Here is a 27,481-nt window from a genome sequence, read left to right as displayed (position 1 = left end):
GGGTGGGGCTGATAGGGTCACAGAGCCCGTGTCCTCTCCTGCACCAGGCTCTGCGACCCCATCCTCATCTGGCTCTACTGATTCCCCCTCACTCAATTCAAGATCCTGGTCACTTTTAAAACCCTCCACTCTTTGCTCCTCCCTACATCTGTGACCGCCTAACCCTCTACCAACTTGTCCACTCCCTCCACTCAGCAGGCACCGGCCTACTTCAACTCCCCCTCGCCCTGCCAACCATTGGCGAGTGGGCCTTCAGCCTCTCTGCCCCCACCCTCAGGAATTCCATCCCATAGTCCCTCCGCCTCAACCCCTCCCTTGCCTCCTTCAAGATCCTCCGCTTCAACCATGCCTGCGGTCACCCCCTACCCCTACTCGCTATACAAATGTAATTTGTTGTTGTTGAAGTTAATGCACTATACAAAAGGCACATATTGTTTTAGTCAGTGGTATATTTTTTTAAAAATGCACAGGAGATAACTGAAACAGTTCATAAGGAAGGAACTATAGTGAAAAAGCATGCAACAATAATTCTACATTAATCTACAGATTCATATCAAAGTAGTTGATACAGTACGTTCCAAGTACAATCCAGCAAGCCCTAGTTTAAATGACCGATATGGCAACACATGTACAACTTCAAAAAAGTTAATTTAATTCATAAATAATAAAGCTTTATTAAAACCCTGAATATTAATTTGATTTTCCTCAAGTCATCATACAGGGTGACAGAACCTCGGGGCAGTCCATGAGTACAACAGCTTTCATTTGTATAGCGTATTTCACACAAGTCTCGGAACTTAGATTACTCCAGGACTACCGCTTCCTATTAAAATGGCAAAATGAACTGTACAATTACAGATGTGCTGAAACACTCTTTTTGCCACGCTCAATAAAATACTGAACTTTTGTTTTACCATGAAATTAAGCTGAATCAAAGCATTCACTCCTTAATATGCTGCTAACTGACTACCGTTTTTGGAAGCCACAATTTAAGTTCACCACTTGGCAAAGGGTACAACCAGGGCTGGCACTATTTGATTTATTTGGTGAAACTGGATTACATCTTCACTTCTTTATGCTAATAGAACAACAATGTCTGTCTGCGCTTCAGGTTCTCAATAACTGATTGACGTAGAGACATGATGTATACCTCATCAGAAAGTCTTGCAACTGGGAGTGACATAGGCATCGCCTATCTTTTATGAGTTATGACCTAAAATGTATTTCAGTTTAACATTTTTTGCTGGTTACACCTGGTGGCCGCCAAGTCATAGTGGTGCTGTGGCATCGTATATAAGCACGCACTGCAGTTACACCTAGTGGCCGGACCGGCTGATTGTGGCGCTGTGGCATCTTGCGTCACAGAGCATGCACATAGCCAAGTGGCAGCAGGAACAAAATAAAGAACACAGAAGAAGCTAAGCTGGGGCTACAACAAAATTATATTTTTAAAGCATCTTGCACTTCGGGAGGACGTCCCAATGATTATAAATTATACATTTAGATTAATCATTATAAAGATGCCTAAGCGAAAAATCAAACCTTTCAAGAATAAGTAAAAATGCAAGTCAAAAGACCCATTAAATGAAACTGAAAAACAAAGAACAGCGCGGCTGAACTTCAATGCTGAAATGACCTAAACGGCGCACCAAAATGAGTTGCCCACTCAAAGAACAGCAAAGCAAAATGAGTTCTCCCATAGGAGTCCTACTAGATGAGTATAAAGATGAAATGTCTGTCTGCGTGTTTGTCTGTGTCAATCTACATTGGATGCTTTGGGCGCAAGCTCAGCTGCAACGGGTACAACTAGTCTATAAGAATCAGCAACTCTATCAGTGAGTAGAAAAATAAAGAGCACTCAGTGATTTCATACCAAAACACACAAATGCTGCCATTTTACTGTTTATAAAAACATTTTTCTGTAAAGACACACTGAGGAAAATTAACACACTTTCCAGCAAAACGAAACAGATTCTCCAGGTTTATTTGGATCCAGTTCTGAAACCCTGTCATTCATCATCCTTGTAGCCTGTTTTGCTCAACTGCAAATTAAAAATAAGAAAGATGAAAAATAGATTTGAATATTTTTAAGGTTCAGCATCAGTTTGTACACAGTAATATCCCACAAACAGACATTTTTTGGGGTCGACCCTGCCTTATAACGTTATAAGGCAGGGTCGACCCCAAAATGTGCCTTAAAACAGGACTCCACTGGATACCCCAGTGGAAGATAAACAAAAATCAAACGTCTTCACAAGAGATGTAGAAAATAAAATAGCCCACTTTGGTGGGACAGCTGATATAGGAATGTAGAAACAGGAGGCCATTCAGCCCCTTGAGCCTGTTCCGTCAATTAGATAATGGTTGATCTGTACTTAAACTCCAAATACCCATCCTTGCCCCATATACCTTGATACCCTGACCTAACAAAAATCTATCCACCTCAGTCTTGAAAATTTGAATGAATCCAGCATTCCAGCCTTTTGGGGGAGAGAGTTCCAGATTTCCACTACCCTTTGCATAAAACAAAGCTTCCTGATTTCACTCCTAAATGGCCTAGCTCTAATTTTTAAATTATGGCCCTTATTCTGGATTCCCCACCAGAAGAAATAGTTTCTCTGTAGCTATCCCTTTATCATTTTAAACACTTCAGTCAGATCACCCCTTAATGCACTAAACTCAAGGGAATAAAGACCATATTTATGCAACCTGTCCTCATAATTTAACCCTTTAAGCCCTGATATGATTTTGGTGAATCTGTGCTGCATCCCATCCAAGGCAAATGTATCTTTCCTGAGGTGTGGTGCCCAAAACTGAATGCAGTACTCCAAATGGGGACTGATCAAGGCTCTATACAGCTGAAACATCATTTCCTCTTCTTTATATTCCAGGCGCATATATGTATAGTTCAGATAATGTATTAAACCACATTGTAGCAGCCTTCAAAAGATGAAAAATGAAAATTGTCTGGATGGAATTAGGGAGAAGGCTTTTGCTAGAAGGCTGTGTGAAGTGGGGTTTATATTTGTTGGAGTTCAGAAGGTTAAGGGGTGACCTGGTTAAGATGTTCAGAATAATGAACTCTATTGACAAATAAGGAATGACTCTTCACTCTAGGTGTTGAGTCAATTTAGGCATTCAAAAGAATGATAGATATTTGATACTACAGTAAATGGATCAGCTTTTCAAGCCAAGTTACATGGTCTGTGGAAAGTCAAAATCAAATTAAATTCAAACTCACATGCTGTTCATACAGGAACATGTTTATCCATTGGCCATCAGCAGATTTTGTTTTGGAGACAACAACATATAATTAGTAACTTAAATTCAAACATTTTAATCCTAGTTGATAGTATATATACCTGAACTACATACTATTTTGTATACAAGTTTTAAAATACATTACTTTGTCTAAATATTTTTTTTGTGTTAAATAAAAAAGATACTTCAAAACTGTCTTCACATTCAGACACTATGGTCAACCATAGTTGATATGCAGCTGCGAAAAACGGTTCAATGGTCCTCAAAATGGCTGTGTTTATTAGAACAAACTTCAAAATTATTACCTTAATAACATCCACCCAATTCCATCCTCGTGGAAGCTCTCCTCTGTTATCTAAAGAGAAAAGGAAACAAAGGATTAAATGACTATTTGAATTAAGAACCATAAACAACAACTCGCAGTTATATATTGCCTTTTAAGGTGGGACACTGACATAGTCAAAGAAGTAGGTTTTCAAAAGGTGCTTAAAGAATCGAGGGGTAGAAGTGGAGGGAGTTCCAGATTATGTAGGAATATAATGGCTAAAAGCTTAGCTGTGAATGGAGGGTCGATGAACACACAGCAGACCAGAGTTGGCCAAGCAGAAGGAGGTAACAGAGGTAGGGACAGATGAGTGAGAATTTCAAAATCAATCTCCTGGGTGACAGTGGCGACTGGTGTGATAAGCCAGCAATGTTTATTGTGGGTGAAGATATTTGTGGCCAAATTTTGGATGAACTGGAGCTTGTGGATAATAGGGCTGGCAACCTGAGCCTGCTTCATGTCCCCTCCCCTAACAGTGGCAAAAGCACCAGAGGGGAGATGAGGAGAAATTTTTTACAGTACGGTCTGGAATGCACTGCCTGAAAGGGTGGTGGAAAAAATTTAAATAACTTTCAAAAGGGAATTGGATAGGTATTTGAACAGGAAAAATTTGCAAGGATATGGGAAAAGTGCGGGAGAGTAGGACTGATTGGGTAGCTCTTCCAAAGAGCTGGCACAGACACAATGGGCAAAACGGCCTCCTTCTGTGCTGTAATATTATTATTATTGATGGCCAAAGCTTTAGCTACTATGTTCCCACCCTTTAGCACTTCCTTCCTCAACCACTCCACGTTTCATCTCTCTATCTTCAAAAGCCACGTTAAAAAACTAACTCTTTGACTGTGTTTATGGTCACCTCCCTCCATACCCACGACCTCCCTCTTCATCCATGACCCCACTCCCTCCAATTTGCTTGTTGTCTGTCATGGTCTTTCTAAAATGTTCTGCTATACAAATTGCAATATACACAAGAATAAGGTACTTATTTTAAACACTACAAATCTTCTCCTCTGCCAACAAAAACATTGTGGAAGAATTGGAATAGAAGGCCTAGGTTTCTATTGTATCTGTTAGTTTCTGAGTCCTCACACTCATACACAAACACAGATCGTCAATTACAAGTTTTAAGATTTAACCAGTGTTATCTTTACAAACCTGTCTTATCAGCCAACTTCCTTTTCTGGGATTTTGTCAGCTGCTCTTTCTTCTCCTTTTTCTTTGATGTAGAATCATTAATTACTACAGCATTTTCAGTTGACATCATCTGAATGTAACAAAAAGTTGCATCAAAACTCCTCAAACTTGTCACAGCTTTCTATTTTGTGATCTCTGTGATTAATACATCAGGCAATACAGCAGACAGGCACCAACCACCAGACTGATACTCCTTCCATCAATTTCTTCACTTCCTAACCAAAAGGTATCCGACATTTTCTTGTGGAGTCCTGCAGCTCAGTGGTTAGAGCACTTGCCTCGCAAGCAAGAGTACTTGGGTTTGATTTTCAGGGAGGGCGAAACTTTAGGCAAGTTTCCTTATTCCACATGCCTGTTTACCTAGCAGCAAGTAGGAACCTGGCTGGTAGTAGATTGGTGGATCGCTTTTCCAGAGGTAATTCCTTCAAAAAATTATTTTTAAAAATAAGTTTTGTCACTCAATCCACGACTGTTTTTGGAACACCTCTGTACGCAATTGACTGCCGTGTTTCAACCACAAAATACACAGTCAATCCACTTTACAGTATATTCTGTGAAGCACTTTGAGATGCCTTGAAGATATGATAAGGTGCTATATCAAATGCAAGCAGTATAATTTTTTAAATTATTTTCTAATGTTTCTTCAAGATTTCACAGGTGAATTTGTCAATTAACCGCAGAATACTCTTGGTTGAAGGATACCTTACCAATGATGGACAAATTAATCTCAGACATCACATTTAAACTTACCCCTGTATTGACAACTGGCTGATGACTTTCCATAAGATGTGTTTGGCTTTCTTTGGCCCATTCAAACAAAGTGTAAGTCATGGCAGTTCCCAGGTTTGCTTCAACCTGTTCATTCAGCTGGGCTATTATACTTTGTTTCACTGATGAAGAACTGAAGAGTGGACAAGCTTATATCAATTTATCAAAAACACATACCAGATTAGAAACGATTTAGGAAAGTTTGCAAAGATTTTAAAAAGTAGACTAAAATAAAAATGGTCTTCACAAGAGACTTGGTAAATTAGCAATTATTTCAGATACGTATATTATCAGTTCTAGTTCAATTAGTAGGCTATACTTAAAATCTAATTTTGTCAAATTCTCTGCCATGTTAATAAGAACCTTGTGTTTTAGTTTAATCCTGTCCAAATATGATACAAGTATAAGCAAATTATTTATTCACCTTTCCAGAGAAGCAAGATTTCTCTTTTGTGGGATGGGAAGAAAGGGAGAAAATAGATACCAATTTAAGAGGTCATAACTTCAACATAAGACAGGATAATGCAGAACAAACTGCAAACACAGATGGTAGAACAATAAACTATTAAATAATATGAAACTAGACAAGCAAAACATTCAGGGTTATCAGATTTAGAGATAGATACAAAAAGGATTCTTGTGGGAAGTTGGATAGGAATGCTCGTTGTACCAATGGTCTGCTCCTAACTCAAACTGTTGCTATGTAAAGTAGGCAAAGCGTCCAAACCTGCTTTTTGACCGCATGTACAATAAGAGTAGGTTGGTTCTTAGCAGGAGTTGTCAATCGTAATGAAGTACAGCAGATATGGATCTACAATGACTGCTGGTAGACTAGACTGAATGTTTTAAAAATTTAGTACCGGAGCCAGAATTAAATCAAAGACACTTGTCCACACCATTTACTGCACAATCGTAAGTTCTGATTTACTTTTTTAAAAATATACAAAGTACACATCTTAAAATAATTATAATCATTAAAATACATTCCAAAGACATATAGAAAAGTAATATTTTGGTAAATATGTAACCTCTTACATGTTATTATTGAAGAATGTATCCATTGATATGTTAGGAGCAGTTTCTGGATATGTTTCAGTCCATGAAAATTCCAGTAAGAAAGCTTTAGTGTCTTCAAGGTCACCTATCTAAAACGAAATAGAAAGAAAAAGTATCAAATAAATGGCACGGATAGAAACCCTCATGGTGATAAGTTAAAATATAGTTTTTAAGGATATGAAAACAGAATTTGCTTAAACAAGCAATACAAGATAACCACATTGTTTTTACTAGTAGAATTTGTTTTCAGTAATCTGTGAAAGCAAAGGACACATTTGCTATGAGCAATTAAAAAACCCATGCAAATGACCCAGTACGCCAACCCCTGCAGTCATGTAATGTCCAAGAATGGACAGGGCAACACTCACTGGTCAGCTAAAGCAAAATATTTTCAAACCAGACACAAATAATAATACTTGCATTTGATGTAGCGTCTTATCACGTCTTCCGAGACATCTCAAAGTGCTTCACAGAATTTACCATAAAGTGAACTGACTATATTTTGTGAGCGAAACGCAGGCCAATTACATACAGCAGTGTCCCTGTCGTGAATTGAGTGACCATTTTTTTTTAAAAAAAAGGCATTACTACCCTAGGAAAAGCGATCCACCAATTAAGCAACAACCGGGTTCCTACTTACTGCTTGGTAAACAGAGGCAGGTGGAGAACGCGTGTGCTCAAAGTTTCAGCCCGGGAATCAAACCCAGGTCCTCAGGCTTGCAAGGTGAGTGCTCTAACCAATACTCTACAGGACTCCACAAGTGGAGTTAAATAAGTTCCACACTGGTTACAAATGGAAATAAAAAATGTCTCAGTGAATAAGAACTGCAGCCTTCTTTTAATAAAACAAAACTGTTCTGTTTCTGTTCTATTATTCACCATTAATATTAGGTTGTAGCATGTTATGTTTTCACTTCGAACCTCCAAACCTGCCCCTGGAGTGATATTCCTTATCCTGACAAAAAATGTTTTGTCTCGTATGGGAAAAGTGGGAAAGGACATACCTACAAGCTGAGCAGAGCTTCTATTATGCAGTCATGGAACCAACCATGGAAACATGCAGTTTAAACATCTGTGAAAAATGGCCATCAAGGAGTGTTTTTTTTGAGATACCAGTAAAATTAGGATAGGGGGTGGGGGTGTGGAGGAAGAGAGCAAGAAAGATAGCTATTCCATCTCATCTCTTCACCTTCAAAAATCAACTTACTGAAAGGTGAAGCAATTCAAAAATGAGAATATCAACGAAGACAAAGCTTAATATTATTTTTCCATTTATAATCATTGCAGCTTAAGGTTCAATTCAATTAGCTTTGTTATGAATACCTTACCCTGTATTGAAAAGATACTGGGCTGAGTTCCTTGAAACATTCATCACCTTCATAAATGGAGCGCAAAGCTTCAAGCTCCATCTGAAAATTAAAAAAAGTTATAGTTTGGTTATTTCATAATCTTGATCCAAGCTGAAGTAAATACCTCACCACAATGGGATATTTGATGGGAGCAAGAAATTGATGAGTATTTAAATTGCAAACTCATGAAAACACTCTCCTTTAATTGTAGAAATATGCCAATCAAACAAGCTTTTTTTAATTGTCAGTCTGACACCCACAGAAATCCGCACAAGGTAGGTCTTAATCCCTTACTGTTCAGCACCTTGGGATGTACTCCCGATGTGAAAGATGCTTTACAAATGTAATTTGGGATTGCACTTTGCGTGTGTGTGTGTATATATATATTATGTGTGTGTGTGCATATATATCTTTTCTCTCTCTCTATACTTTTCTCTCTTTCTCTATACAAAAATATTTTTTTAAAAATTGGTCACTCAGTCCATGGCTGTTTGTCAGACAATGTTGTGCGCAATTGGCTGCTGCGTTTCGCCCACAAAATATACAGTCAATTCACTTTACAATATATTCTATGAAGCGCTTTGAGATGTCTCAGTGCCTTGGGACGTCCTCCTGACGTGAAAGGCGCTATACAAATGTAAATGCTATATAAATGCTTTGAGACATCTAGATGATGTGAAAAGCGCTATATCAAATGCAAGGATTATTATTATTATACCTTTTCTCTCTATACTTTTCTCTCTCTCTCTATTTATATATATATATAAAGCGCTTTGAGATGTCTCAGCGCCTTGGGACGTCCTCCTGACGTGAAAGGCGCTATACAAATGTAAATATACTATATATTACATATTATAATAAATAAAATATATAATGTATATATATATAAACACACCTTTATGTCTCTCTCTCTCTATATATATATCTGTTAAGCGTTTTGAGATGTCTAGAAGACGTGAAGAGATATATAGATATATAGTTATATCAAATGCAAGAATTATTATATATATTCTCTATGTGTATAATATATACTCTCTCTATGCCTTTCTCTCTGTCTATATATATTATCTCTACCCCTTTCTCTCTATATATATATGTATATATGTATATGTTCTCTCTATACCTTTCTCTCTCTGTATATATATATTCTCTTTATACCTTTCTCTCTATATATAATATACATTCTCTCTGTACCTTTCACTCTCTCTCTGTACCCCTCTCTCTATATATACACTTATATTCTCTCTGTATATATACATTCTCTCTATATACCCTTCTCACTCTCTATACACATATATATTCTCCCTATACCCTTCTCTCTATATATACATATATTCTCTCTATACCCTTCTCTCTGTATATACATATTCTCTCTACCTTTGTCTCGCTGTATATATATTATCTCTATACCTTTCTCTCTCTATATATATTCTCTATATCTTTCCCTCTCTATATATATATATTCTCTCTATACCTTTCTCTCTCTATGTATATATATTCTCTATACCTTTCTCTCTCTATATAATATATATTCTATTCCTTTCTCTCTATATATTATATTCTCTCTATACCTTTCTCTCTCTCTATATATATATACTCTCTATCCTTCTCTCTATATATATTCTCTCTATACCCTTCTCTCTATCTATATATATTCTCTCTATACCCGTCTCTATATATATATACTCTATACCCTTCTCTCTCTATGTGTACATATTCTCTCTACACCCTTCTCTCTCTCTATATATATTCTCTCTATACCCTTCTCTCTTTATATATATTCTCTCTATAGCCTTCTCTCTATATATATTCTCTATACCTTTCTCTCTATATATAATATATATTCTCTCTATACCTTTCTCTCCCTCTCTCTATATATATATTCTCTATCTTTCTCTCTCTATATATTCGCTCCATACCCTTCTCTCTCTCTATATATATATTCGCTCTATACCCTTCTCTCTCTATATATATACATATTCTCCATACCCTTCTCTCTCTATATATTCTCTATACCCTTCTCTCTATCTATATATATTCTCTCTATATATATATACTCTATACCCTTCTCTCTATGTGTATATATTCTCTCTACACCCTTCTCTCTATATATTCTCTATATACCCTTCTCTCTATATATATACTCTATACCATTCTATCTCTATATATACTCTATACCCTTCTCTCTCTATATAAATATATACTCTCTCTATACCCTTCTCTCTCTATATATACATATAATTCTCTATACCCTTCTCTCTATATATATATTCTCTCTATACCCTTCTCTCTATATATACTCTATACCCTTCTCTCTCTATATATATTCTCTCTATACCATTCTCTCTATATATTCTATACTCTATACCCTTCTCTCTATATATATACTCTATACCCTTCTCTCTATATATATACTCTATACCCTTCTCTCTCTGTATAAATATATACTCTCTATACCCTTCTCTCTCTATACCCTTCTCTCTCTATACCCTTCTCTCTCTATATATATATTCTCTATACCCTTCTCTCTCTATACCATTCTCTCTATATATATATTCTCTATACCCTTCTCTCTATATAGATATATTCTCTCTATACTCTTCTCTCTCTACATATCTACTCTATACCCTTCTCTCGATATATACATAATTCTCTATACCCTTCTCTCTCTCTCTGTATATATATATTCTCTCCCTATACCCTTCTCTCTCTATAAATATATATTCTCTCTCTCTCTATATATATATTCTCTCGATACCCCTCGCCCCCCTTCTTCTCTGTGTCCTTTTCTCTCCCCCCCCCCCCTTTCAGGCTGTCTATCTGAGCCACAGCCCACCTCCTGATCCTCGTTGGCCGTCATGCTGCTGTCCTGGGAGAGGAGATTTCTCGGGCGCCGCCGCTAAGCCGCCGCCATGCCCAGGGCTGTTGCCGTGACACCCGCTGACCCTCCACCTCCACCCTCTGACCTTTCCCGGCCACGCCCACGTGGACCGGGAGTTCCGCCAATCGGCAGCCGAGGTCTTTTGACCCCGCCCCCTCTGAGCACGTGACACAACATGCACTTTTCAAAGCAAAAATGCCCCCTTTCCCCCCACCCCCCCCTCAAGGCAATAATAATAATAATAATAAGGCAACTCCAGAGGACAACCACGACAACATGACATTTGTAAAGCGCTTTTCTCCTCGGGAGGACGTCCCAAGGGGCTGGACAGACAGAGTTACGGACCCGAGCTGGGGGTGGGGGTCGGGGAGGGCAGGAGGCCAGTCCGGAAACTTGACATCTTGTTTGACCCTCAACTGTCCTTTCTACCCCACATCCGTGCCATGAGCCGCTCTGCCTTCCCCCACATCTGCAACATTGCCCGGCTCCGCCACCACCTCGCCCCACAGGCTGTGGAAACCCTCGAGGCATGCATGACTACGCAAACTCCTGCTTGTCAGCCTCCCCACCTCCATAGGCTGCAGGTCATCCAGAAATCTGTGGCCCATGTCCTCTCCCTCACCAGGCTCCCTGACCCTATCACCCCCATCCTCGCCCAACATCACACAGTTCAAGATCCTCGTCCTCACTTTTGAGCCCTCCGCGGTCTCGCTCCCCCCTACCTCTGCGACCTCCTAACCCCCTACCATCCCGCTCGCTCCCTCCGCTCAGTGGGCTCCGGCTGCTTCAGGTCCCCCGCCTCACCCGCTCACCATTGGCATTGGGGCCTTCTCTGCCACTCCGCCCCCACCCTCGGGACCTCCATTCTGCAGTCCCTCCGCCTCATCCCCTCCCTCACCTCCTTCAAGACCCATCTCAAGACCCTCCTCTTCGCCCCCCCCCCCGGTCTGTAACTCTGTGTGTCAGCGCCTCGGGTCCTGGTGTGAAGCGCTTTACACGTGTCATGTCGCTGACAAGGAGCATCAGGGACTTTTGATTGTGACCTCACATTGCTTACAGTCACCTGACCTCTCGTGGGCGGAGCCAAGAGCTTGAGCCACTCCTCCTCCCCTTCCCACTGCCTTGCCGGCCCATTGGATCAGTGGGGCTGTCAATCACACGCAGACTGATAGCCGCGCCCCTTCCTTGGAGGGAAGGGTGTCACTGTGGCGAGATAGCGCGTGCGCAGATCCCAGTGGGGCTGAGAGGCTGTACGCATGCGCGCGATTTCGACGGCGGCCTCAGCTGAGCGGAGAGAGAGAGAGAGAAGCGGTGAGTGATCAGTGCAGCACTGACAGCGGCTTCCCCCGGGGGGGCGGGGGCCGGGCGGGGGGGCCAGCGGGGGGGAGCGGGGGGTCAAGCCCTGGGGAGGGGAGAAGGAGATCTTCCCGACTGCCCCTTCCCTCCCCCGGCCTGATCTTGTCGGGAACCTCAGTTGTTTTTGGTTGAGGAGAGGGTGGGGGAGGAGGGGGGGGTTGGAGTGGGGGGGGTTGGAGTGGGGGGGTTGGAGTGGGGAGGAGGGGTTGGGGAGTGGGGGGGGTTGGAGTGGGGGGGTTGGAGTGGGGGGGGTTGGAGTGGGGGGTTGGAGTGGGGGGGGTTGGAGTGGGGGGGTTGGAGTGGGGGGGGGGGGGGTTGGAGTGGGGGGGGGGGTTGGAGTGGGGGGGTTGGAGTGGGGGGGTTGGAGGGGAAGGAGGGGTTGGAGTGGGGAGGAGGGGTTGGAGTAGGGAAGGAGGGGTTGGAGTGGGGAGGAGGGGTTGGGGAGGGGGAAGGAGGGGTTGGAGTGGGGAGGGGGGGGTTGGAGTGGGGAGGGGGTTGTACACTGTCAGTGTTTTTATATTTCAATATTTACTGCAGAAGGTTGTTCTGTGCCGCTGACCCTCGCCACAGGACAATTATGGATCCTCAAATGTGTGTTATTATGTTATCATATCACAGTAATAATAATCTTTGCGTTTGATATCGCTTATCATGGCGTTGAGACGTAGCAAAGCTTTCACAGGATATGCTGTACTGTCAAGTGGATGACTGTTTTGTGGGCCAAATGGTGCAGCCAATTTATTATGTGTGTGCTAAGCATATGTATAAATACATACATAAATGAGACCGAGATATTGACCGCATGATGATTTAAGTGGCAGTGACAAGTTAAGTCAGGGCCGAGTTATCAGGAGTTTCCTGTGTATTGCTGGCTGAATGATAACTGCACTATGCCTCTGATCTGAACTTTTTTGTTAATAGTAAGTATTGATCCTGGTGTCCTCGCTGAATTGTGTTTGTCAGATTTCTGATGACTAACTTGTGACTGTCCTGTGAGGAAAGGTAAGCGAGATCTCCTTACGGCTCAAATGGTTCCACGGTGACATGATTGGAAATGGAATATCAGAAGCCTTTGCTTCGGTCTCAGTTGTCTGGTTGCTGAGCCAGGCGGGTTAACAGTGCTCTTGAATACTGCTGAGGACAGACCAGCCAGCCTGGTCATTGATAGGATTTGGAGGGGGCAGACAAGTTATTGGGAGCAAGAATTGTAACATTCAGTTTGATTAAATAAAACTAGGAAGTTACTTGCCCTTTGTGGATGATTGTGCTAACATTTAGGATAAATGCTATCTAAATGTAATTTGTTGTAATGGTATCTTTTTCTTTGTCACTTTGTTGTATTTCAGTTGTTTTTAAGTCTGTATGTATGGATTTCTTCCTTGTTTCATCTACCTAAAAATCCAATAAAGTTAAATTCTTAATACTAAAACAGTAGTTTTGAAACACAGCCAAATTAAAGAATGTTAACCTTTACCACTAGAATAATCTTATCTTTACTTAAGCCCACTAGTTTGCCCCCAAAATGCTTGGTCACTCAATATATATCCTGTGAAGCACTTTTGCGACATCTTCCTCACGTAACAAGCACTGTACCAAATGAAAGATTTACTATTATTATTAATCTTGTACTTTCACATAAATTAACTTTCTGCTTTCTTGTGCATTTCAGGTTGTCAAGTTTAATGTCTCACAATGAGTTCAACACAATGGGATTTTCCTCTGGAGCTCTGTTGCCGACCAATGGCTTTTGTAGCTCTAACTGGTCTTGATGTGATTTATAATGCTGTGCATCGAGCCATTTGGGATGCATTTTGTGCCAACCGACGAGCGGACAGGGTCCCTATTTCATTCAAAGTACTTCCTGGTGATCATGAATACCCAAAGTGCAGACAAAAGGTAAAGGGATTTATTTGAAAGATACTCTAAACATCATGACATTTTTATGTATTCCTGGTTGGAGACATTAATACTGTAAGGGATTAAATCTGCATCTTACTCATGCAATACGATTGGTGCATTAATTGTTGTATTTCATTGAGTTGTTAAGATCGTGTGTGGACATTGTTTTTAGATTTGAAGCTTGTTGCAGATATGCTTAATTTCAGATTTTTTGCTGTGAAATGTATTCATAGCCAATGGACACCCGATGGCTACATGCAAAATGCCAAAGTTTTGAACCTTATTCATTGAGGATGTTGGAGTTGGCTTCACCATTCTTAAGCTACTGAAGGGAGGAAATGAGCCAGGATTTTTAATATCCTTGTGCTTTCTCGTTAAAGCGTGATTGATGAATTGAATCAAATATGGGGTTGGGTTTTGAGGAGGGGACCTCAAGGCTCTGTCCTTAGTCCCCTCCTTTTCTATATCTATATGATCCCTCTTGGTGAATTGGGTCAATTTCCACCTGTATGTGGATGACACATAACTGTATCTGTCTGCTTCCACCCTCGATTCCAGGACCACTGCTGTCTGTTAGACATCAAGTCTTGGATGAGAGATAACTTTCTGCAATTCAACACGACCGAGGCTCTCCTGATTGGCTCCCGTCAGCGCCTCTACACCTCAGGCGCTGACAGCATCACCATCCAAGGATGCAACTCCACCTTACTAAGCCAGTCTGGAACCTTGGCATCTTGTTTGACGCTCAACTATCCTTCCTACCCCACATCCGCACCATGTCCCGCTTTGCCTTGCCTCACTTCCGCAACATCGCCCGGCTCTGCCACTGTCTCACACAGCAGGCTGCCGAGACCCTCATTCATAACATCTAGGCTCAACTACTCAAACTCTCTGCTTGTCGGTCTCCCGAACTCCTCCCTTCGTAGACTGTAGATCATCCAGAACTCTACAGCCTGTGTCCTCTCCCACACCAGGCTCCGTGACCCTATCAACCCCATCCTTCCCCGACTCCATTGGCTTCTTATCGCACAGAGGATACAGTTCAAGATCCTGGTCCTCACCTTCAAAGCCGTCCATGGCCTTGCTCCACCCTACCTCTGCGACCTCCTAACCCCGTACCATCCTGCCCGCTCTCTCCGCTCAGCCGGCTCCGGCCTGCTTCACATCCCCAGTGTCACACCATTGGCAGACGGGCCTTCTGCCACTCTGCCCCCACTCTCTGGAACTCCATCACACAGTCCCTCCTCACCCCTTCTCTTGCCACCTTCAAGACCAGTCTCGAGATCCTCCTCTTCGACCGTGCTTTTGATCACCCTACTGCCCCCCCCACACCCACCCTCTGCACTCCACCCTCCCACACCTCAACCCCGAGTTCGTGTCTGTAACTCTGTCCAGCGCCTCCTGGCATGAAAGGTGCTTTACAAATGTAATTTTGTGTTGTTGTTTGACTCAACATGATCTTATTTTTTTGCTTCAACAGAGGATGTCTTATGAGTGGTACATTCCAAAAGGAATTCTCAAAACTGGCTGGATGAACAAGCACCTGAACCTAGTTCCTGCATTAGTGGTGGTCTTCTATGAACTAGACTGGGACGAACCCCAGTGGAAAGAAAAACAGTCTGAATGTGCTACCAGAGTAGAAATTGTCAGGTACTTGAGTTTTATATTGATGAACGTCGCTTATATTTATTTATGAATGTAATGAAACCCTATTTAGCAACCCTCCATATCTGGCCTCCGGGGTAATAATTGCTTGAAACGATTCTCGAACATCACCTTTCTCTTTTCTGTGATCTTACTTTTCCTTACAATCATGTGTGGTGAGCAGCATGGAGATGGTGAATAGTTTATTCCCCATGATCTGGGCCAATAGAAAAGTGTGGTTGCACTTCCCCCGCATTTTCTGGCAACAGCGGACCTCGCCCACTACAAACCCGCCACAAGTGTCTCGCGCTGTTTACCTGACGTCACTGTGAGCGGCTCTGGACGCGCAACCAGCAAATGGACTACACTCGGAGTCCCTTTGTTGTGTGAGTTTGTCTGTGTCTCTTCTGTGTATGTGTGTGTGTTTGAGTGTCTCTGTGTGAATGTGTCTCTGTGTGTATGTCTCTTTATGTCTATGAGTTTGTCTCTCTCTCTCTGAGAATGTGTCTCTCTGTTTGTCTCTCTCTGTGTATTGTGTCTCCATGTATCTCTCTGTGTGTCTCTCTGTGTGTGTGTGTATCTCTTCTGTCTGTGAGTGTGTGTCTCTCTGTATCTGTGTGTGTGTATCTCTGTCTGTGAGTGTGTGTCTTTCTGTATCTCTCTGTGTCTGAGTGTGTGTGTATATCTCTCAGTGTATGTGAATGTGTGTGTGTCTGTGAGTGTGTGTATCTCTCTCTCTGTGATTATGTGACTTTCACTGTGCCTCTGAATCTGTGTGTTGTGTCACTCTGCGTCTCTGAGTGTGTGTATCTCTGGGTCTGTGAGTGTGTATCTCTCTCTGTGAGTATGTGTCTCTTTCTGAGTGTATGTCTCTCTCTGTATGTCTCTCCCTGTGTCTGTGAGTGTGCGTGTGTCTCTCTCTCTGGTCTCTCTCTGTGTGTCTCTGAATCTCCGACTCTGTGCGCGGTGCCCTCCCCTGCCCCCCAAAAAATGGCTGCCCAGTTTTTGTCAAAGAACAATCTAGTGTGTGTTACTTCCTTATGTTTAGTTTTTATCAAAGTGAAAAAATGTAGCAGTAAAATGTACCTCAACAGGACCAACCAACCCCCGCAATTTTCGCTGCAAAATTCAGCAAAGTCCTCTACAATTTCCCGCAAGATTGGCAAAGCGCTTCACAATTTTGTGCAAGTATGCCTGTACTTTTCTATTGGTCCAGCACATGATTTAAAGTTTGGTGTCTTTCACCTTTAAGTCAGTCCGATACGAAGTTTAATTTAACTCTTTTCACTGCTATACAAGTGTAATGCTTGACATGTATCATTCTTTACATCATTTAATGTCGCATCTTAGTATGAACATTGGCTTCTTATTTCTGTTTACATCTCCAACTCAGCATCAAGAAAACTGAGGCTTTCCTGCTCAGCTCCTGTCAGTACCTCCTCACCTCAGGCAGGCGCTTACCTTATTGACCTTCCCAGTTGCTAACTCCAACTCACACAGCCTGTGCAGACCTTGGTATTTTGTTCAGTTTGCAACTCTCCTTTAAGCCTTTTATCTGGGCTCTGACCAAGTTTACTTTCATCTCTGCAATATTGCCTGCCTTCAACAATACCACCTCACTCAAATGCAGCCATAAACCTCATAGACACCTTTGTCATCTCCAGTTTTGATTTTCCCAAAGCCCATCTCCACTCACTACAGGCTCCAGATCATCGAAAACTCCATACCTGCATCATCTACCACACTAGCCACCACAAGCCCAACCCTTCTATCCTCGCCCAACTCCACTAGCTCCCAATCCAGTAGTGAATCAACAAAATCCTCATCCTTGCCTTCAAATAACCCATGGCCTTGCTGCACCCTGTCGGCCATCTAAGACCTGACTCCCTTAGCAACTCTCTCTGGAATTGCCTGAAATCCTTCCACCTTGCCTCCTCCCTGTTTTCAGATCTATATCGTTACTTGTGAGTTCAGCCCCCACCTCAAATTTTGCTCCCAACTCAGGCTCACATTCTGTCTGTGTAAAGTATCAGATATTCTCCAAATATAAAAGATGCTAACTAGAATTGCAATTTGTTGATATAGTTTCATTATGCATGTGTATTACTTGTCAATCCCCAACACAGTTTAGATTCAATAGCTCCTTTATTTTAACCATACACTTCAACACTCTTCCCAGTGACATTACAGAATCCTTTTATGCTTGCTGCTTGCTTCTTATTGGTCAATGTCCAGTTGCCAATTTAGTCTTAAAACAATATGCAACAGTGTGATCTCTTTTTAATGTACCTAAGGGTAGTTGAGACCGGTGGAAATATACCTCAGAGAAGGCGGAAAATTGGCCAAAATAAATTGTATTTCTTCATTTCTGTACTGATGATTGTAATATTTTTAGGCTTGAAGACAATTACAATGGTATTGAATCTTGAATTGTGTCCATAGTAAGAGCACTGAATAGTTTTACATTCATAGCAACAATTGGCTGGTGTTGACTTTTGCTAAGGATTGTAGAAAAAAAAGTCTGGAAAGGAAATCTAAGCACAGAGTGGAAATAATGGAATGTCAGTACAATAGAGGAGATCAGTATGAGCTGTACAGTAAGTACATTTGCTTTGTGGCCAAAGCTTTGTAAGGTGTCCTAATTTTATTTTGTTCTATTCAATTTCTCTTATCTCTGTTATGCTGGTCTATTTTGGGGTACAGCCTAACTTTGTTTTCTTAATTGTACATGAACGTAGATGTGTGATTTGCTGAATGTATAGATTCTTACATGGCTGTTTTCTGTTGCAGGCAGAGTTTGCAGGGAAGGAATGCAAAGGTTGCAGTCGTGCTAATACAGAAGAAAACCCCTTTACCTCCAGGTATTTTATGTCCACATTCTTCTAACAAAAGAAAGTTTACATTTTTGTTGGCCTTTATAGATTGCAAACATACATACTGTTCAAGAAGTATTATGACTTGTAATTTGTTATTGTTGACTTCAGCATTTTAATTAAAATTTCAAGTAGGTGGAAATGGAGCCAGAAAACTAAGTGTAGATGCATTAGATTGAAGCCAGGACTTTATTTGTGTGGTTACTATCTTCTGAGGTAAAGTAGTTTTACAGCATATAAGAAGGCTTTTTGACACATTGTGAGAATTGCAGCTTTCAAAATAATGGTCAAACGTGATTTTTTTCAAATTTCTAATGTTGAATTGAATGTTGAAGTAGTTGAACAAGCAGTAAGACTTTTTATTCTGTTACATTTAATCCATGTTAAATATTGCTCTTTAAAATCTCCATAAACAAGAGTCATTTTTTTTCAGAATTTCAGCAAAACAGTTTGCTTGCATTAAGACTGTTTCATTCTAGTTCTCCATTTTATCATGCACAGGGGAGGATTTAATTGCTTCCGAGAGGGCAGCAGCATTGTGCAATGCGTGCGACTTGTCAGGAAAGTCTCTGTTTGTACTGCCACATACTGATCATCTTGTAGGATATATCATCAGGTAAGCTTTTATTAGTAATTCCTTGCCTTCTATATCTGACTTTTGTTTTAACTCCTCCAAATTTTTCTCTGTGCTGGACAGAGCTGCAGATTACTGATCAGAAACTCACTGGCTTGAATCCATGCTCGCTGAGTTTGTTAGATTGAGGCAGGACTGCACGGGAATTTAAATTGGTATTGGCTTGCCCAGTATAACGGAGGAGCAACCCAGCCATCGTTTCTGCTCCTGGTCCTTAGCCCTCTTCAGCACTCTCTGTTGGTTGTGAGTGCGTATAGCAACCGGGTGGAGACAGATCAAGCTCAGCTGTGACTTGTCGACAGTTGAGTGGCCCATTGGCATCCACTGCCAAAGATCACACATGAACAGTGACACTTGGCTGGGATACCGGATGGTAACCAGTGTCCCTGGAACCACATCCCAACAGGAACAGGGAGGCATACTTCAGAAAATAAGAAAAAAATGGAAACACTAAATTTATTTTTTAAAAAAAGATTTATCTGGGACTTTTTTTGCACACTCAGCATTTATTTAAAATAAGTTGCACAAATTAATTTGACTTTGTTTTCATTGTGATGTTTTGCTTGAATTTATTCTATGCAGTGTTTCACTGTTTTGTACCCCTGTGTAATATTGTTTAATTTGAATTCTTTGAAGGTTAGAAAATGCATTTTATGAACATACACAGACATATTACTACACTGAAATAAGGAGAGTGAAATCACATAAAGAGTTTCTGAACAAAACAACTCATCAGGTAAAAACCTCTACAGCTGAGAGAAGTGCTATTTAGATTCAAATTCCCACTCTGAATGCATTGATACAAAAAAAAGTGATCATCAATGCAACAAAGTATTTTTGTAATTACTGTAGTTTAGTGAAGGCTACACCACAGAGGTGCAGAGAATTCAAAATCTCTTCGACTGTTTAAGGCAACAATGTTTGATTTGATTTTGTTTGTTTTTCAAAACATTTTGTAACAATTTTCTGTGATGTATGTGAACCTTGTTAAGGGATAAACTTTATTACCTTGAGAATAGGAATATTTACTTTTAATGATAGTGTCTTTAATTTACATCAGCAAATTTTATCAGATTTGCATGTCTTGTTAGTATATTTGGATGCAAATAATGAAACCCTATTGCATTTGGAAGATGAACAACATAATTATTGACTTCTTAGTAATGTGTGGGGTGTTTGCTACTTTAAAATACTCTAAAATATTGGAAATGTTAGTTTATTAAGAAATAACAGTTGAGTATTAAAAATCATTTTCCAGAAGGAGTGACTATTATAGATTTGTTTGAAAGCTGTTGAATGTGTGTTGTTTTTTTTAAAAAAAGTGAACTAAATTAAAGGAATTTTGGAATTGTTTCATGTAACAAACTAAATTACTTGAGCTTGATTAAAACATTGTGCTAATAATACAATAAGCTCCTAATAACTCATCATTCTAAATGAAAAGCTCTCAGGGATGAGGTATTCAGAGGTGAGTTAGGCATTTGTATAAATCCGGGCAAGATATTGACAGTTTCATGACTAAAGTAGTTGTGACACGTTAAGTCAGTGCTGAATTATCAGGAGTTTATTGTATATGCTAAGAATTATATACTTAAAATTAAAAATATCCCATGTGTGAAATAATAATGAGTAAAGAGTGGGTTGCATTACTTGATAAACTGACCTCTGGAACTCTGTCCTGCAGTCCCTCCACCTCGCCCCCTCCCTTGCCTCCTTCAAGACCTCTTCGACCATGATATCGATCACCCTGCTTACCCCCCTGCCCTCCACCCTCCCCGATCCCGACCCCCAGCTCAGGTCTGAAACTCTTTACTGTCCAGCGCCTTGGGACATCTTCCTGACGTGAAAGGCGCTATACAAATGTAATTTTGTTGTTGTGTTGTTGTATTAGTGGCTGTAACAATGGAAAATCTTATTGTCTGTGCATTTTTTTAAAGCTGCTGTTTGTGAGACATCAGTTCAAGACTGCTTTCTTCAGTGAATTAAAACAGGATACTCAAAATGCACTAAAGTAAGGATTTATTAAAGTATTGCTATTTTTTGCAAATATTTCTTGGAATGTATAGTCATTTTCATTTGTTTCTATTCTAGGTTACTTTTAGCTTGTTGTAACTGACAATAAAAGTCAGTGGACGTTGTTTACCTTGACTCTCCTTTACTTCCCTTTTTATTGGTTTGTGTCTTTAAAGAATCATGGTAAAGTTCACTTCTTTGGACATTAGCACCCTTTTGGAACCTCACGTTTGCATGTAAACCCAGATATTTAGAGTATTGGTAGGATATTGAACTTTGTAATGATATTCCTTGCATTTGATCTCTTGAGTGTCAGAAGGCCAGACAGAAAGGATACTTGATATTGTGCCAACTAACATGCACATTCATGCACACACGCACTTTCTCACCTTCTGAGGGGGATATTGCTTAGGATTTAGGAGTAGAAACTACATCATTCTCTTACTCCTGCCCACCAAGCCCAGGAACAACAAGATCAATTTGACTTCACTACTGCTCCAGCTGGGATCAGCTAATTCATTTTGAATCATGGATTGAATTTTGAACTTCTTGATCTCTATGGTTTAGTATTACATCAATGAAATGCTGTACTATTAAAGAGCTTTATTAATTATCTTAACCATTGAAATATTTTCATATGGTATAAAAAATACGAAACTGAAACAGAAACAAAGGAATTTGGCCACAATTCTTTCCAGTGCGGAATGAACAAAAATTTAATTTTCTTCATTTTCTCACCCGCCAAGCAGTATGTAGGAACACCTTCATTCCATTTTCAATTTGTCGAGCATACTGCCTAATTCACAAATCCTTCATGTTATTTAATCCAATGAAAACCTGAATTGATCTGCCTGAAATGGCACTCTTGAATATCAAAGTAACATAGTAGTAATTTCAGTTTGGAGTATACCATCATTCTGTTTAGTTTCCTCTTTCAGTTTTCCATAAGATTCCTCTCTTTGCCATGGAGAACAATGTCAGAGAACAGAAGAGATACTTAGTACTATTTAGCAATGACTGAAAATTCTCACTGAATAATCTGTAATCACACTCAAAATCCCTAACCTTTTCCATCTATGTTAATGAGATTATTTTATGTTGTATAAGTTTACTGTTTCTTGATCTAATATGCATTATATTTAAAGAAAAATAGAAATTTGCAGCACAGAACGCCATTTGGTCCATCGTGTCTGTGATGGCTCTTTGAAAGAGCAATCCATTCAGCTCTGTACCCTTGTAAATTTCTCCTGTATAGATATCTATTTAGTTCCCTCTTGAAAGCTAATTTGGATTCTGACTTGATCTCCTCACTTCCTCAGTATGTACATGTACATCTATTAATAATATTTGAAAACATTCTTGACCAGGGTAAGACTCAAATTAGTTTATTAATTATTAATCTTTATTTCCAGAAATTACAGGACAGCTTATAATCTTGTGCATGAGCTGAGGGCCCATGAGACCAACATGCTTGAAATCAAGACCATGGCTGGATTCATCAACTACAAGGTAACCACAAAACCAGCATTTTGAAAGTATAGATCATTATTCCTTTATTTATATGTTGACTAGTTTTAATTCATTACTGCACCAGCAAAATAACAAACTATTAAGTATATCAATTCTAATGCAACACTATTAATTTTTTTGGTCTGGGTAAGAATACAGTATTCTACTGTTTTAGGCATAAGAAAAGTCAGAGAAGAGAGAGAAAAGACCATATTATTATAGCCCATCATGCTTGTACATAGACTCTTTAAATTCACATTTATTAAGAAGCTTTCACGCCCGGAGGACATCTCGAAGAGCTTCAAAAAATGGCTGGGTTTCTGAACTGGAGAGGGGTGGAGATGACTGAATACATGGTAAAAGAGATGGATCTTTTACTATTTTAAAGGCGGTGAGGGAGGGAGCAAGGTGGAGATACTCTGGAGGGTGAGGACAGAATGTCCACTATTGTGAGAAGCCTGATTTGAACTATGTGAAGTTGTGCAGTGCAAAGTATTGTGCTGCTTTACGAACTTTGAATCAGTCAAGAAAAAGCTAGCCAGAACACTAAAAATTGGATGTTTGATTTTTAATATTAATTTATAATAATAATTTAATATTATCAAGGGATGAGTTGTACAATCAACTTTTTCATTTTAAAAAAACCAGACTATTAAAACTTGTCTGAAAATTTTCAATCACCACATGGGGGAAGCCAACCAAGTGCAATTTGTGGTCCCTCAGCCCTTATTTGCACTTCAGAGGCATATCAATGCAACATTTTGTGTATATATATATCTATAAACGTGTACTCTACAGTACCTATTTGGCTATGTTTTTCACTCTTTGAAAGGGTCTTTGAGAGGCACTGTTTATAAGCACCACATAAACAAAATGGTGCATTGACTCTGGAAAAATGTGTGTGTTTAATTTTTAAAATCAGGATTATTATAGACTTGTTATCTGGTCAACTGGAAATTATGACCACAATTATACATTTTACCTAACCTTTATGAGTAAATTCCACCAATATTCTGATCCGTTAATATGCTGCCCCTTACTGTTGTGTTTTCCTCTTTTGCAGATTTGTCGTTTATGTTTCCAACACAACGCTCCTTTGGATGCTATTGCTCAGTTTCGGAAACATGTTGATTTGTGCAAAAAGAAGATAGGGAGTGCAGAGCTAGCATTTGAGCATGCGGCTTGGATGTCTAAACAGTATGATGCTCTGGATTTTTTTCAATTGTACATTTGGAAACCTTTGCTTGTCTCTTTCTTCCTTCATTCTGCCCCTTCTTACATCCTAACCTTCCTATATGCCAAACACTACTTATTTTAGCATTTCATGACAGAAAACTTTTGTATCTATTTCTGTTTAATTTAAGCCAGACTTGCCTCCTCAGCAAACCACACTACCCTGGATTTAATGTGCGTGCACATCTTCACCTTAATACAAATTAAATAGGCAGTCAGCAGATATTGTGTTTTATTTCTCCAAACTAGCCTGAATTTGGTATTGTTTTCTCTAACTGACAAACTAAATAATAGTTCCTTTTCCACATTCTCCTCTCAAGATTCCAAGCATTTGGAGATTTGTTTGATGAAGCCATAAAACTTGGACTTACAGCCATTCAGACGCAGAACCCTGGCTTCTACTACCAACAGGCAGCATACTATGCCCAAGAGCGCAAACAACTTGCTAATCATCTCTGCAATCATGATGTATGTATGTGGTTTTAAAGAATGTTTGGAATTAAAGTACCTGGATAGATTTACAATAGTTAATAATAATCCTTGCATTTGAGATAGACCCTTCGTCTCAAAGCACTTCACAGAATATACTGCAAAGTGAATTGACTGTATATTTTGTGGTGAATATTACATTTGAGCATGAAATATAAATGATGAATCAAATGATCTCTTCTTTCTCATTGAATGATTTATTTTCACATGTCAATGTTTTATGATGTAGTCTGTTTGGTTGGTTTATAACTTCGTAAATTGTTTTGTTTTATTCATATTTTATGTTTCTTTGCAGACCTCTACCACTTATCCTAGTCCTGATCTATTGGAGACCCCTGCTGGAGTTCTGGATTTCTTTGGACAAAGACCATGGAGACAAAGTCACCAAAGTACGTAACGGTGATTACTTATGGTCAAAATATTTATTTGTATTTACTTGAACCTGCTCAAGTTATTTGGTGAGACTTATTTTTGGATATCTAATAATAATAATCCTTGCATTTGATTTAGCGCTTTTCATGTCTTCTCGACGTCTCAAAGCACTTCACAGAATATGCTGTAAAGCGAATTGACTGTATATTTGTGGGCGAAACGCGGCAGCCAATTGCGCACAGCAGTGTCCCACAAACAGTATTTGAGAGTATTATTGATAGCTCAGTGCTGTTCTCGAATATTAATATTATCCTGTATCACATCAATTCTAGCCTGGCTCCAGTGGCTCCCTATCGCCAAACGGATTGATTTCAAGATCCTCACACTCATTTTCAAATCCCTTCATGTCCAGACACCTCCCTACCTCCGAGCTGCTTACTCCCCAACCCACTACCCGCTGCCTCTGCTCGACTGGCTCCAACTTCCTGCATGTCCCTTGTACCCTCCGTTCCAGCTGCTACTCCCTGAAACTCTGGAACACTCTTCCTCTATCCCTCCGCCTCGCTCCTTCTTTCCCCATTTTCAAATCACGCCTGAAAAGCTTCCTCTTCGACCATGCTTACAGCCCCCTCCCCCCGGCTTGGCATCATGCTCCACTGTGCCAAGTACTCTGGGAAGCTACCCTGCATGAGGAGTGCTATATAAATGCAAGTTGTTGTATCTATTATAGGTATAAACTGTACACTGTTTTCGAAGAATTACAAAATATTGTTTGTTGTCAGACAAATTCAACCTGAATTAAGTAACTTAGCTTGGGAAGTGGATATGATTTATAATAATAATCCTTGCATTTGATATAGCGCCTTATCATGTCTTCGATACGTCCCAGAATATACTGTAAAGTGAATTGACAATATTTTGTCAGCAGGCTTTGTTCTATCACATCCCGACTCCTCCGTCCCCCCCGCCACCCCGCGCAGGTCATCTCCTCCAACCTTCACTGGGAGGAGATGCTGGATTTCCTTGAATCCAAAATCAACGGAATCTGCTCTGCGGTCACTCCCCCTCCAACTTCCACCCACCCCCCCATCCCTTCCCTCCCACACTCCGACTCATCAGCATCCAAGGCTGCACTCTCCACCTCTCAAAGCCGTCAGGAACCTCGGGGTTCTGTTCGACCCTGAGCTGTCCTTTCTTCCTCTTATCCGCACCACAACTGGCACCGCCTTCCATCACCTCAGAAACATCGCCAGACTACGGCACTACCTCACCCCTCACGCTGCTGAAACTCTGGTCCACGCCTTTATCACCTCAAGGCTGGACTATGGGAACTCTCCTCGTCGGCCTTCCCGGCACCTCCCTCCACAATGCAGGTCATTCAGAACTCTGCAGCTTGTGTACTGTCCCGCACCAGGACCACATCACTCCCACCCTCGCTCGTCTCCACTGGCTCCCCATCCCCCAGAGGATCGAATTCAAGATCCTCATCCTCACCTACAAGGCCATTCACGGCCTTGCACCCTCCTACCTCTCCAACCTACTATCCCCCTACCTACCTGCCCGTACCCTCCGTTCCTCTGGCTCCGGTCTGCTCCACATCCCCCGCCCCAACCGCCCTACCGTCGGTGGCCGGGCCTTCAGCCTCTCAGCCCCGAGGCTCTGGAACTCCATCCCCCAGTGCCTTCGCCGCCTCCTCCCTTTCCTCCTTCAAGGCCGGTCTCAAAACCTTTCTCTTTGACCGTACCTTCAGCTCCCCTCTCGACTCTCTTCCCCTTTCTCGCTCCCTCCCTTCCCTCCCCTCACCCTGACCATTTCCCCCTAAGGCTTGGGTCCCGACCCAATTGTCCAGCGTCTTGGGACGTCCTCCCGACATGAAAGGTGCTCTATAAATGAAATCTTGTTGTTGTTTTGTGGGTGAAACGTGGCAGCACTGCAGTATCCCACAAACAGTCGTGGATTGAATGATTGAATGGTCATTATTTTTTCATGAAGGATTACCCCCGGAGAAGCGATCTGCTAATCGACTAACAATCGGGTTCCTACTTCTGCTAGGTAAAGAGAGACCGTGGACTAAGGAAACTTGTCCAACGTTTGTTTTGCCCTGCCCGGGAATCGAATCTAGGTCCTCGCTTGCGAGGCAAGTGCTCTGAGCACTGAGCTACAGGAGATGTATTTAAAGAACTATTCTTCACTGAGTCAAATTTCTGCCAGATATTGTCAAATATAGTTAATCTTATGATGGATGTAGTACTTCATTTGTGTTTCAAATATCGCCAACTTGATTCATGTATTAGATCACATGATTTGTTTTTGTCAGCTGGGTGTTTGACATATTTGGAAACCAATACGATGTTTAAGAATATCCAAACCAGATAGAGTTCCATGTGGCATGCCAACTATGCATAGAAACTTCCCTGTGTCTGGATTACCTAAATCCAGAAAATATGTGGCACAGATTGGTGAGAGCCGTGGCTTGGGATCCTCAGAGTATGCATTGGAGTACTGCTGGAGTTCAACCTGCCTCAACCGCAGAGCTTGCCATTGCGAACACTGTCTGGTCCAGCCAGTGCCACCTTTCGAATTAGGGCTTTGGCTAACAGCATCAACAGGAGCTAAGTGGGAAGA

General features: G+C 40.9%; 2 protein-coding genes across 2 annotated transcripts in view; one reads left to right on the top strand and one right to left on the bottom strand.

The window, feature by feature from the left end:
- Positions 1 to 1,865: 1,865 nt before the first annotated feature.
- On the bottom strand, positions 1,866 to 10,932 carry rwdd (RWD domain containing 4). Its single transcript, XM_042342593.1, has 8 exons — positions 10,790 to 10,932; positions 7,933 to 8,013; positions 6,584 to 6,693; positions 5,531 to 5,681; positions 4,742 to 4,850; positions 3,567 to 3,616; positions 3,242 to 3,244; positions 1,866 to 2,042 (listed from the first exon to the last, which is right to left on the bottom strand). Exons 1-8 carry the CDS (start codon positions 10,811 to 10,813, stop codon positions 2,010 to 2,012), a joined length of 561 nt encoding a protein of 186 aa, XP_042198527.1. The 5' UTR covers positions 10,814 to 10,932; the 3' UTR covers positions 1,866 to 2,009.
- A 1,135-nt stretch (positions 10,933 to 12,067) lies between these two features.
- trappc11 (trafficking protein particle complex subunit 11) overlaps positions 12,068 to 27,481 on the top strand; it is a 32,224-nt gene continuing 16,810 nt past the window's right edge. Inside the window, exons 1-11 of the mRNA XM_007906858.2 lie at positions 12,068 to 12,145; positions 13,860 to 14,086; positions 15,570 to 15,739; positions 18,524 to 18,594; positions 19,108 to 19,222; positions 19,877 to 19,976; positions 21,178 to 21,251; positions 22,666 to 22,762; positions 23,826 to 23,959; positions 24,316 to 24,463; positions 24,780 to 24,873. Coding sequence (XP_007905049.1) covers positions 13,883 to 14,086; positions 15,570 to 15,739; positions 18,524 to 18,594; positions 19,108 to 19,222; positions 19,877 to 19,976; positions 21,178 to 21,251; positions 22,666 to 22,762; positions 23,826 to 23,959; positions 24,316 to 24,463; positions 24,780 to 24,873 — 1,207 coding nt within the window. The 5' untranslated portion in view covers positions 12,068 to 12,145; positions 13,860 to 13,882. The remainder of the gene's footprint in view (positions 12,146 to 13,859; positions 14,087 to 15,569; positions 15,740 to 18,523; positions 18,595 to 19,107; positions 19,223 to 19,876; positions 19,977 to 21,177; positions 21,252 to 22,665; positions 22,763 to 23,825; positions 23,960 to 24,315; positions 24,464 to 24,779; positions 24,874 to 27,481) is intronic.

The sequence above is a fragment of the Callorhinchus milii genome, unplaced genomic scaffold (genome assembly GCF_018977255.1).
Source record: "Callorhinchus milii isolate IMCB2004 unplaced genomic scaffold, IMCB_Cmil_1.0 Scaffold1, whole genome shotgun sequence".
Lineage (NCBI taxonomy): Eukaryota > Metazoa > Chordata > Chondrichthyes > Chimaeriformes > Callorhinchidae > Callorhinchus > Callorhinchus milii.
Note: the sequence above shows the minus strand (reverse complement) of the source record. Positions and strands in the feature narration are given on the sequence as shown.

Excerpts from the sequence above, each read along its gene's own strand:
- rwdd (XM_042342593.1), bottom strand. The coding sequence starts at position 10,813 with ATGACGGCCAACGAGGATCAGGAG. Across the intron at positions 8,014-10,789 it reads CGGCCAACGAGGATCAGGAG|ATGGAGCTTGAAGCTTTGCG; the intron begins GTGGGCTGTGGC and ends TTTAATTTTCAG. Across the intron at positions 5,682-6,583 it reads ACATTCTTCAATAATAACAT|TTCTTCATCAGTGAAACAAA; the intron begins GTAAGAGGTTAC and ends TCCACTCTTCAG.